Raw genomic sequence first — 13,027 nt, forward strand, 5'->3', positions numbered from 1 at the left:
TGTAACCACATTTTAAAGGCCTGTGCTTCAAATACTAAGGCCTACCTTTGAGAGCACTACCTACAGGAGAGTAAACTGAAGCTATGCAAGACTTAGAAAGCATGAATTTGTAAGACCATCATTTTTAAAACCTCTAAAGATGATTCAGAAACTTATGGTTCCTTCTTTTTATTATGCATTTCCTCCAGAAGCTCTCGTTCCTTTTTTTGTTTGAACTATTTAACAAAAACTGTTCTGGAGGGTTAAGGGTGTTTTGTTTGGTTTTTAATTTTGGGGTTTCTTTGTTGGTGCTTTTACATATTTAATTGACTATATCTGCAGCAAATAAAAAGCTCACATGAAGTCATCATGTCAAGGCATGATTTCTTTTATCCAGGTATCAACAGTACTTTGCACGTACCTAAACGACATTAATTTTATCCAACTGCTCAACAGTTTTAACACTACAAAATTAAAACAGTAAAACAGGCTAAATGTACTCTACAAGACTGGACCGAATTAAAAAAAAAAAAAAAAAAAAACACAAAACAATTAAGAAAACAAAATACGCATACTACAAGTTAGGAAACTTCTATCTCTTCTAAGACAAGATTGGCTCTTAAAGACAAAAATATTTAGCCTGCTTTAGAAGGTTCCCCCACTCCCAAGCAGGAAAAAAAAAAAAAAATTATCAGAATCACAGACATATATATATAAAGTACTTGGCGACACATGGGAAACTAAGTACAAGCTAGCCATCAGGTACCCACCTGATTAAATATGAAGTATTGTCAAATGTTGTATACCTAGAAAACCTACAGTGCAGTTAAGACGCAAGTTAAACTCTGAAACAAGTTCACTTTTCCACAGAACTCATTTATTATTCTTAGAAAGCAAAACTAAATTTGCTTCAAGCAAGCTAACACACCTTCCAAAGGCATTCTCACACCCTGAGGCAAAAGCTGAAAGAAACTACACAGCACAGAACAGCGACCCACACCCACAGACCCATCATGTATTTAACTAGCAGAGGGCATCAACACCTCTAAACCACTACAAGTCTCAAGATTCAAGGGCAGGAAAGTCTGTACAGAGCTAATGGCCTCAACTACATTTAGCTTCCAGAAGGTAGGTAAACCTACACATCACCTTCCACTGTTGCAAGTTTTGCTACTTTCTTCTCCCTCAGACACAGACTCTAGCTGGAATTCAAAACAAACAAAAAAGTAATTTTAACATAAAAACCCCACAAATTTTTCCACAGCCTAATTTTGAAGCAAGCAGTGAACACAGCAGCAAATGATTAATATATACAGTTGTCACACCTAAATATTTTACTTCTGTTTCAACAGCATACACAGAAAACATCACAAGTCAGCAGTTGTGCGTTAGCATGGTTTGACATTTAGTTTACAGTTAAAACCTTCAGAGATGGATTAAACAATATGCCAATTAATCTTTAGCTTGAACTGACTCTATAAGAGAAGTCAGGCTACTAGAATCTGATCAACTATTAGTAAGCTTTTTCACTTTTGCACTGAAGAACAGAGAGCAGAAAAGACCTTCAGAACGCCTTCCTGTGTGACCCAGACTCCAATTCAGTCATGACTGATGCAGACTTTGAAGCATCTTTATACACATAACTGTCACAGCCAGATTAAAAAAAAAAAAAAAAGAAAAAAACCACAACACAAAACCCACACCACAAAAAAACCACACACACTTCATCACAATTTATTGTAAAGTAATTTGATTCCAACTACATAAACTATAGGTAGTATTTAAGGAACACAAATTATGTCATGCCTGAGTTGATATGTTTGTTTTCCCTAAATTAACACAAAAATCTTTCCTCTAATGTAAAAATGTCTAAAGACTTGAAGTATGCTTCCATATATTTATATGCAAGCTTACCACTGTAAACACAGATTGCCAGAACAGGAGCTCAAAAGAAAGCAGAAAAGTGCCCTTCAAAATCACCAGCACTTCATCTTCCTTCTACTCTACAAACCAGAACAACCCACTCTGACCTGCCTCTAACAGGTACGCCAGAAGCAGTTTCCACTCATTTATTAACGTGTTTTGCTCCAAACACGAGCCAATATAGCTGCACTGACTTTCCAACAAATCCCTTAAAGCACCAGCCTCAGACACCATCACATCCAAACAGGACATGTCCAAAACCAAGTATAATTTTATTTCCTCTTCAGAAGCACCAAAATTTCTGCTGATGTTTTCCAATAACTAATGATAAGGCAACTCCCCAGCCAAGGAACTACAGTTATCTTCATGACACTCCACAATCCCTCCGGCACCACTTAAGTTCACCCGTGAAGCTACCTCATCAGCCAGACACCCAGGCTGCTATCAGTAAATATGAGGCATAAAAATTACATTTCTTTCAGAGCAATAATAAACAGGACACACAGAGGACATCAAGCATTGAACAGTCTCACAAAGGACCACAAACACTAGCCAGATGCACTACAGTAGCCTCCAAAACCTGGCTAATGCATCAAAGATAAGAAATAACTAGTATGTTCTTCTTTCCTAGAATCCAGAACAAAACAAAAACAAATTCTACATCTAGAATCTGAAAAAGAACATCAATCCTGCCTCCTGGTCAAAAGAGGTTACACAGGAGTTTGCTGACAAATAAACAAAACTCCCCCATCCTTACTCAGCACCAGAGAGACAGAACCCCAAGAACGAATGAAAATTGTATGTGGTAGACCACACAAAGCATAGTCAAGCAATTAATACTACATACATATTCAAAATACAACTCCTTGCCAAACAGAACTATCCCCTGCATCAACAAAAACAAATTAACCTCACCAACCCTACAGTCTGACACAGAGCAGCAGTGAAAAAGACTACGTCATGTGCACTCACATTGACAGTGAACAACTGTACTCCCACTTTCATCCCAAATAACTGCTAACTAGCTGTTCACATGCCACTAGGACAGCACAGGAACAACTGTTCAGGCTTCCTCAGGACACACTTCCTATCAGATAGATAACAGTGCGCACAGTAACAGCAAAAGCTGCTTAGACCATTTGAAAAGTGCTTGGTAGCTGCCACTGTGAAGTTACCACACCAACCTTTCTCTTCTACTTGCAAAGCCACTGTAATGTCACATTGTAAACTGAACAAGGAACTAAACCAACTGAAAAATAGCCTAGAAAAAAATGAAACTTCCTCATCAGATCAGTTCCTTAAATCTAGACTGATCATGCAGAAACCCAATCACAAAGAGAAAAAAAAAAAACCACAATACAAAAAATAGAATAAGCAAGACTGAGTTACATAGCACAGGGCAAAGCATGTAGTAATTAATAAGCTTCTATGGGGTTAGCACTTTTCAGCTGGCATGCGTACACTTCTGCAATGTTATTTTAACATATAGCATATATTTATGTGCCACAGCAATCTAAAAAAAAGCAACTATTTTTTGTGAAGTGGTATAAAGTTGATAACCACAAAGTACCATCATATGGTTTGTACCCCTAGAATCATCAAAATTTCTGCCACTTCAGTTACAAAGCAATGAACGCTTAAGTAATTTGCTATTCCTAAGTGAGCCCTCAAAAGATACAGTAATTTACACTTTGTCAATATTCTTCATAGGTACCTGTCATGAGGAATGCTGGGCTGCAAGAATCTTGCATTCACTTCAGAGTACAGAGGACTAGTAAAAGTCTGTTTTTAATTCCTGTTCCCTACCTCACACACAGATCTATTTTCCACAGCTTGTTCCTGTAGCCTCTTTGGACAGTACTTCTCTTGCTACTCCCAATGCCATTATGTATGTTCCAAAGTAAACTCTGAGCTTACCTGAAATGGCAGCACAACTCTCCCCAGACTGAAGCATTGGTTTCAGCCTACTCCCCAATTTACTTGCTTCAATTGCTCAACAGCACTACTCTTTCTTAAGGTACACCATATTTTCCTGGACTACCAGTCCAGTTTCACTAGTATAATTTGTATTCACACAAAAGGCACTTCAGCAATATAGGTAACATACCTACATATAAGACAACTCATACTGTAAACTTTTCTTACTTCCATATTCATCTAATAAGGGTAAAATTGAGAATGGCATTTGAATGATGAGGAACAAAAATGGACAGTTTTACCACACATTTGTGCAAACTTATATTATTTGCTATTACAGCATTTCAGTTCACAAAAGCAGAGTTCCCCTTCTGGTAAGAAGTCACAAGAACATTTTCCCCAACCACTTCCATTTAATACAGACTTCTTCCAGCTGCTTCCATGAGACCAAGAAAGAATGTTCCTCACTGTAACCTAACGTTCCAACGTAACCCAAAATCTCAAAAAGTCTAACACTTAAGAGGGAAGGAAAAAAGAAAAAAAAAAAACCAAAGTCATGGGAAGTTTTTACTTACTGGAGATAAGACTGCCAGTTTACTTTGTTTGCCCGAACTTCAGCAGCTTTGGCAGCAATGATGTTTGTTGGGACAGCAGCATCTACAGCACCTCGGATATCCATCTTAATTGATAATTAAATTGTACCTAGGAATGCAAGTCAGATTTGAGACCTCTTATTAAAGTACTAAAGAACAGAGTACATGTCCAGTATTTTAAAGAAATAAAAAGGAAAATCTGCTTACAGTGTACCATTCCTTAAAACTGTACCTAGTACTTACGAAGAAATCAAACTTTTATACAGCATCTAAAACGTGCCTTCCTTGAAGCAAACAAAAATAAGCCATACCTACAAATTAAACTGTAGCCAATCACAAGATTGCTAAAATAAAAGATATATACCATTACTAAATAACTCCCAGTCTTGTAAATTCTTAAATAATCAAATGAAGTCATTTGAATAGACAACTCTTCTCCAATGCTCAAGCACTCCCACAGATAACAGAATCTATCTTCCTTCCAAATCACGGTTAAAATTCAGTGCATATCCTCCCTAACCCCACACATTTGAATTAGTTGTTCAGGTATTTGTTTAAGAGTATTTAGACATTAGAAACACATGAACTACAACTTCACCAAAAAAACTCACCAATTATATAAATTAAAACCCATGTCACATATGCTAACAAGAAAATTCATATCACCGCTGTACAGAAAGCAAACTGAAAAATAACTACAAACAGAAGTTCTTCATCAGGACATATTACATTACTGCAGACAGTGACCTTCACCACTTCCTTTTCTTTCCTTTATGGTTTAATCTCCACCCGCCTTTGATGCCATAACAAGAAGTGTGTTTGCAGAGGCTTGAGACCCAGCTGGAGCAGGAATTCCTTACGACCTAAACTGCATCAAGCCTCTCCATGTAGCTTACTTCTGGACTTTTCTGGCTCCCTTTACAGAAGCAAGAGCAAACTGGCATATTCTGCACCATCCCTAACAAGCAAACCTGATCCGTATGACTTAATGAAAACATGATTCTAAGAAAAGCAAAAAAAGGAACTACCCTGACCAAACGAAGCAGCAGAACTGTCTTCCCTTTGAAACTACTTCCGTGAACAGACACCCACAAAGACGGCACCATTCGGTGTCCTTCAACGACCACTGAACGTTTCCCAGCTCCTGCGTGGCCCAGCCAGAACCACTTCAAGACTCCCGGAGCGGCAGAGGAGAGCAGGGCCGGCGGCAGGAGCGGCACGGGGAAGTCGAAGAACCCGAGTGACGCGCAGGCCTGAGGGCAGGAAGGCGCCGGGCCTCGTCCTGCCGCTCCCTGCGCGGGCTCCTGAGGGGTCCGGGGGAGCCCAAACGCCCGGGGGGGGGGGGGGGAGCCCTTCGCGCCGCCCCCGAGCCCACAGGAGCCCCCGTGAGAGGCCGTGCAGCGGCACCCACCCCCACCCCCCGCCTGTCCCCGCGGCGGGCAGCGCCCGGGACAGCTCTCACTCACCCCAAGGGCACGTGGGCGAGCGAGGGCCGTGCAAGGGAGAAGGCGGCAGCCGCCTCTCGGCAGTCCCGGGGAGGCCGCGCACCCGGAGGCCCCTCGCCGCTGCGCTCCGCCACCCGCCGCCGCGGCCCCGCAGCGAGCGCCGTCACGTGACGCCGCTCACCTGACGGCGACGGCGGCCTCCGAGGGACAGCTCACCCCGAGCGCGCGCCGCCCCGCTCCACGCGCCGCGCCGCGGGCGGGGCTGGCGCACCGTGCCCCCCGGGCGGGGACGGCGGGGCGGCGTTAGCCATCCGTGCGGGTTGGGTCGTGTGCGCGCGTTTAGGAAACATCCGCAGCCCGACACACAGATACTTGCGGGTCATTGCGTGTGGGGGTGTAAGCCCGTGCCGAGGAGACCGATGGCAGGACGCGGCGTGTAGGTGCCCGCCCGTGTTATTTGCTGCCAAGAAAGGGCTTAGTGTTTGGGAAGGGTTGAGGTTCCCCTCGGTGCTGCCCCTCGGGTCAAGCACCTTCTGGCCCCCCGGGACGGCCTCCTCGGTTCCCGTCGGGGTGAGGGGCCGCCGGGCTCGGGAGAGCCCCGGGGCCGGGAGTGGGAAGGCCGGGGAGATGGCGGGCACGGCCTCTGCCGCTGGAATGCCTCCCGGGCTCTGCCGCTCTTCCCCGGTAACCAGCATTTTCTGGCCTTCTGCCTCCTGCTGCAGTGGGGCGAGTTTGCACTTTCCTACAGCTGGAAAGGGGGCGGGGGGTCCTGGGCTCCTGCTTCTGGTAGGGGGGCCTGACTGCCGGTGTGCCTTGTGTGGCGGGGGGTCTCACAGCCCACCGTGTAAATCTCACAGGGGGACTCACAGCCCACCTGTCAGTCTTGCAGGGGGTCTCACAGCCCACCGTGTCGGGGTCTCGCAGGGGGTCTCACAGCCCACCGTGTCGGGGTCTCGCAGGGGGTCTCACAGCCCACCGTGTCGGGGTCTCGCAGGGGGTCTCACAGCCCACGGTGTCGGTCTCGCAGCCCACTGTGTCACAGCTCTCCCTCGCGCCCTGAGCTGCAGGGGCCGTGTGCCAGCAGCACCCTGTTCCGTTCCTCCCCAGTGCACCCTGCACAACAACGTCCTTGACTAAAATGTCCTGTATATGTTGAGCTATGCCTCGCTAAGCAAAAGGAGGAGGAAACTTTTCAGACTAAAAGCCCAAGTGTTTCAGAAACCACAAGCTTAATTTTCCATGTTTCTGAGGGGAAAAAAAAACTGTCTTCAGTTGCTGAGTGAAGTTTTCCAGTCATACTGTGATGAAGTGTACAGACATACCACTCCTAGTCAGAAATGATCCTGAATGGTAATTCTGCTAACATAAAAGGAGGAAAGGCAGAGAAAAGAAAAATAGGTCTGAGAGGTCTGTGTGTGAGCAGGACAAGACAGGCAATGCAGAGCTGTGTCATAATATCATAGAATCTGTCTACAGTTAACTTTCATTTTTGTAGAGTCTCTGTATTCTCCATTCAGAGGATACATTGTTCTTTAAATTATACCTTGCCAGTACCTCTGCTAGTGTTCTTTTAACTCAAGGACGGTTTTCATTACCATGCCACTGATTAATTACATTTCCTCCATAAGAATTTTTCCTTTAAAATGGATTTTTCTTCATACCACAATAAAACTGTTGATTTCTTGATAACGTAACCACTGAGCTCAAATCCCAGGCACAGTCCAAGTAACAGTATTTGCATTTCTTCATGCTTTAGCAGAAAGCTCTCAAAGCTGTGTGCATGCTCTGTGCCTTCTAGTCTGTAATAAACACATGCATTAATGTGATTCTGTGGATTACCCAGTACATGGGACTTTGGGGTTTAATCTAGCACATTTGTGTTCTTGCATGTTGCTTGCTTACACACATTGATGAACATTTCTACAACTCCTAATCTCTAACATAGAAATCTCCACACAATCTTGAATAAAAATCTGCTACTTTGAAAGTTTATTTGAATCTGATTCAGCCTTATTTTAACCAGTTCCTCTTTTAAGAATGTAACTTCTGTCCTGTGGCATTCTGCATTTCCTGCTTCTGCTCTGCCTTTTTATGGCATGTCTCGCCCGCTGGTCTTGTTTGGAGTCTAGCATCAGGCACCTGCAATACACATATTCACCTTTTCCATAGTCATTGCAAACCACATCACCAATCATGATACATACAACTTTATCCATTTTATAAAGAAACCAAAGCACAAAGGGTTTACAAAATAATCTGAACAAGCGTTGAAGCTTTTTAAACAGGATTTGCAGAATGAAGGCATCAAAGGTCTGCACAGTGATCCTACAAACTACCATTCAGCCCTTACCTGAAGCTGGAGGCACATCAGGCTTTCCTTCAGTGAAACTTCTTCGGTTGTCCACAATGATAGTTCTGCTGAAACCCCAAACTGTCCCAGCACTGAAAACACCGATAATTCAGTGCCTTCTCTTACCTAAGCTAGGCACGGTATTCTTCCACCTCCACCCTTCCGAGCTCAGTCCAATAGCTGTTCTCAGAGTTTAAGTAAACCCATGGAAAGTGGATCAGCACCTCTGAATGTGCAGTTCCAGCTGCCAGTTTTAAGACACAAATACTGTTGTTCCCCATCATGTGCCCCTGTGTCTAGCAAGGTAATGTCCCAAATACTTGCTTAGGCTTGCAAAGGCATTTCTTCTGCTAGGGATCACCTATTTCAAGGAAATCATCCACAACCAATCTTACTTTGCAGAGTGTATTTTCTCCCACCCCTTTAGCACACTTCTGGCTTAACCCAATTACCTGTACTCACGTGCAAGCATACACAGGATAGTGGTTCTCTCGCTTCTAGTCCCTGCTTCCAGTATTGTTTCGGTACTTTATAGTAAGCAGAGAAAAACGGTTTCCTGGTTTCAGTTTGGTGCCCAAAGTGATCTCTTATTTGGAGCATGCTTTAGGTCATCAGTGGTCTGTTTTTTCTGTAGCAGACTATTTTTTTGCCTAATTGCATGACCTGCAAGAGTCTAGCACCATCCATTCAGTCCAGCTAAAAGAAGACAGATTGCTCTTTGCAGTTGAAATTTTGATACTATGGCAACAGTCATTTTTCTATAGAAAAGAACTTTGAAAAGCTGTGATTTTGTATGTTGACTTCATCATAAATGGCAGACTCTGGCTTTGCTACTCGTTTCACAGGTGGTTGAGAGGCTACCATAAAAAGTATTTTCCTGTAACTTTTCTGTAACCTTGGAGTGAGGCATAATGGCTGAAAGTATGAATCTACTGAATTAGCAAGAAGAGAAAGATAAAGAGAGGAGAAATAATTGTAAGAGTAATTATTTTTTTAACAGAAGTTCCAGGAGCAGTTGAGGAACTAGAAAACAGTAAACATGATATCTATGCCAGGCCAGTTAATAGAGTCTCTAGCAGAGGAATCAAATTAGTGAACACAATGTACCGTATTAGAGAATGCAAACAATACATTGTTCCTGAATATACGTATATAATAATATACTTACTTTACATATTCTTCTATGCCATGTAAGGAAATAAATGCAAAACATTAACAAAAGGTCAGTACAGATCTGTAAGGGACAGTCATGTCTCCCACCTCTGCAGGAGTTCTTTGTGTGTGTGGACAAGGTTGGTACAGGTAGACTCCATCCACTTGGAGTTATTTCCAAGAGGCATTCAGTGAGATGCATCTGCAGGTGCTCTTAAAAAACCAAAACCCCCAAAAAATTATCCCTCTTCTGGACTAAAAAGAAAGGTCTATGCATTGATTCATAACTCTTGAATGAGATATATATGACAGAGAGTAGGAAGAAATTATCAACTTTCACAGTGCAGAAGGGTCTTCAACAGAGTGCAGAAAACATCTGGCTGGAGCCTGTGCTGTTCAGCACACTCAGATATGTTTGAGAAAGGAGGTAAACAGTGTATTCAAAACTTTGCCGATGATAGTGCCACTCCTTTGACAAGCACATTGTTAACTGTGAACCACTTTGCCAGAGGATGATGGGTATGCTACAGATTTACATGCACTCTTACCCCTGTCTGTCAAACACTTGGGCACATCTGGAAATTTTCACTCAACGTGAGTCCCATGGGGCACTCTCTGTGTTAATGAACTGCATTGCATTGCAAGGGCAGGCTTTGAGAGAGAAAAACATTATACAGGCATTACAGGAATCTGTCTCGTGTGCCTGTCATCACTATGACAGCAAGAAGCAGTCCTCAGCAACCAGTACAAACCCATTCTGTGTCATCAGCTTCAGAGAGCACCTTATGGTGCCTTATTCATGCTGGTTGATTCTCTGAACTGGATCTTGTTAAAGATTATGATTGGAAAAGTGCTATGCTCCTATTTTTTTATATGCTCCTATTTTTGATCCTTTAGGATTCAGGTGCTGAAAAACAATTCTCATTGTCTCACACTGTCTTAAGCACTAGCTTGTCTATTAACTCCTGGCAGCCTAGCTTCACTTGAAGTTGCTATATTTAGATGACTTTATTGGTGTGTGAAACAGAAAAATGAAAAGCATATCAGCATGCAGGAATGAAAGTCACCAATTGCCTGGATCATAAAGAATAAAAATGTTCAATAGTTTAATACTAGAAAAATGAATGCAGTTGAGTTATCCTCACAGTAAGACTACAGAGAGTTGGATGGTGAGAATATTTCTGTCCGTTCTCCTTTCCTTCTCGTAATAAGAACAATGTATCGTTGCCTCTCACATATTCTGCAAATCACAGCAGCATGTACACTGCATGCCAACGGATGGATGCCAGCCATAGGCATGGGCTTTAGAATTACTTCTTTCGGTGTGAAGCCCCTATGGGTGCATTGCAAGCGTAGGATATATTTCTTCTATCACAGAATTAAGCACCAGGCGCACTCGGTCAACAGACCCTAAATTAAACCTGCTATTTTTTGGCAAAGGGGATTCTATAGCAGGAGAGAGGCAACAGCAAAGAAGAAATTACTACAATTCAGGTCTGCTTGTGGGTTGTAAGAGGCAAACATTAGAGGCAATCTAGCTGGTTTTGTAATGTGTGAAACTTGAAGCCTTTCTGAGCATCATTGGCTAAGTCCATGTAATACTAATGTAAAGTAGGAGGGTCTTCATTTTCTAGATAAATTGAGGCAGAGAAATATGAAGAAACTAGGTCAAGGTCACATGAATGAGGAAAATCAAAGAACATGTTGTTGTAAATCTAAAATACTCCTTACCCCAAAGCACTGCTCCACAGTATGGAAGAAACCAATAGTGCAAAAAAGAAATGAATCTACAATAATCTGTCTCTACTGCAAGGTGAGAAGAAATATATCAGAATATGTCCATCTTTGTATCTTCCAGCACTTTATCTCATACACACATCTTAAGGCCTGAAAAGGAAGACTGCTAGTTGTCTCCCAGAAGATATGATTTGCTCTTCTTTTCCACTGGTGGAAATTGTGTGTGTTATCTCTAAATTTCAGAATAAAATAAATAAAGCTAATTATTTAAATACTCTAATATTTTGTATCTTATATGTTTATTTATTTATTTGCAATTTTAAATATATGTTTCAACTACAGATAAGAGAAAGGCAGGCACTGAATTTCTTTGTCCTTTTGACAAATTTTTGCTTTAAAAATTCATATCTGAGATGCTCCTTTGGGCTTTTTAGTGGTATGGGATAGGACAGCACAATGTCTTTTGAAAAATCTCATTGTACATCTAGATATGTCTTTAGGTGCCTGAATTATCTGAAGGAAAAAACCTAACAGGATTTGATACTGCAAGGATGTATAAAAAGTACTCACATACTGGAGCAAATCCCAATGATTTCTAATGACCCACTGATACACAACTAACCTCCTATCCTGGAGAGAAAATGCTGTGACATTTGTAACTTTTGAATGGACTTGACTTATTTTACCATTCTGGCTTCTCTTTATTTTCGTCTCATGGGTTTCCCATTTAAACCATCTCTCCCAGCAGATTTCACGTTTGCCTCACAGGCATCAGGGAGGACCTGTGGGAGAGTGGAATGGGGGACTCCAGATTCTTTTCTCTCTTGTCCAAGGGTGGAGGGTTGTCAGAGAAGAGGCTTCCTTTCATGGAAACGGAAATGACTTCTCAATGTGAGAAGATATGGAGTGCTTCACTGGACATTTTTCCTGAGTAATTATAGCCAGATTGGCCCACTGTGAACAGGATTTTGACTGCTTCATCTGTCTTTGTTTTCTCCTCTTATTTCATCTTCATTTTAGTGTCTGTGTCATGGTAGAAGAACATTATTCTGTGAGGTTTTTTTTAAACCAGTAAATCCTGCTTCCTGCAACCAATATAGATTTGTCTGTCTTCTGGGTCATAGAACTTTGATCTTTTTTATTTTAAATTAATCAGATCCTGGCCTAAAGGATCTGGTAAAGCTAATACACAACAATTTTGCAACTGTCATACCAGGTAATCTTCTGATTGCTCCACCACCTCTTTGAAATTAAGTTTTGCATGCTCAGTTAGGGAACCACACATATCTTATCCTCAATAGGAGCAGTGGTTTTGAAAGAAAAATAAACTAGCATTTTACTGTAATAAATACATCTTCATTTTTTTTTCCCCTGGTAGAATGGAACAATGCTATATTGTCTGAAAATTGGAAGTGAAGTACTGTGTAGAAACAGGAACAGAAAGGCCAGTACAAAACTATTTATAGCCTTGGGAAATAAATGCAGCTGGGGTTAAAACAGCAGAGTACATTATTTTAGTGAGTAGGGACAAGTGTCTCTGTCTCATGAACATGCCCTTCTGTATTGAAAGGTGGAGGGTCTCAGAGCCTCCAGCTCCCCTTTGCAGTACAGCATCTCTCCTCTCACCATCAGTCTCAGCTAATTTGTGCTAACAGCTCTTGTCTGGACAAGGGCGTCTGCACCTGAATGTGTAGAAGGAGCACTCTTTTCTGGGAAATTGCTGCAAGTACCAAGTGAAATAAAACCCACCTCTGGGTTAAAATAAAGAAAACAAATAGATCCTCTGACATCACCTTTTCTTACAAGCAGAGGCTAGGTCAGAGCAGTAGCTTCTTGGAGGAAAAAGGAAATGCTGAGCTACCCACTGCTGCTGACAGTAAGCCTGGCTAGAAGACAGAAAAGAAGGTGGTTACCTAAACCTCAGCAGTAAC

The 13,027-nt window shown here is 42.2% G+C and overlaps 1 protein-coding gene across 1 annotated transcript in view; it reads right to left on the bottom strand.

The window, feature by feature from the left end:
- Positions 1 to 6,030, bottom strand: part of ATP6V1H (ATPase H+ transporting V1 subunit H) — a 50,364-nt gene extending 44,334 nt beyond the window's left edge. The window contains exons 1-2 of the mRNA XM_040586500.1: positions 5,879 to 6,030; positions 4,395 to 4,521 (exon numbers count right to left, since the gene is read on the bottom strand). Of these exons, the coding sequence (XP_040442434.1) occupies positions 4,395 to 4,498 (104 nt within the window). The 5' untranslated portion in view covers positions 4,499 to 4,521; positions 5,879 to 6,030. The remainder of the gene's footprint in view (positions 1 to 4,394; positions 4,522 to 5,878) is intronic.
- Between the last annotated feature and the right edge of the window lie 6,997 nt (positions 6,031 to 13,027).

Source organism: Falco naumanni, chromosome 3 (genome assembly GCF_017639655.2).
Source record: "Falco naumanni isolate bFalNau1 chromosome 3, bFalNau1.pat, whole genome shotgun sequence".
Taxonomy (NCBI): domain Eukaryota; kingdom Metazoa; phylum Chordata; class Aves; order Falconiformes; family Falconidae; genus Falco; species Falco naumanni.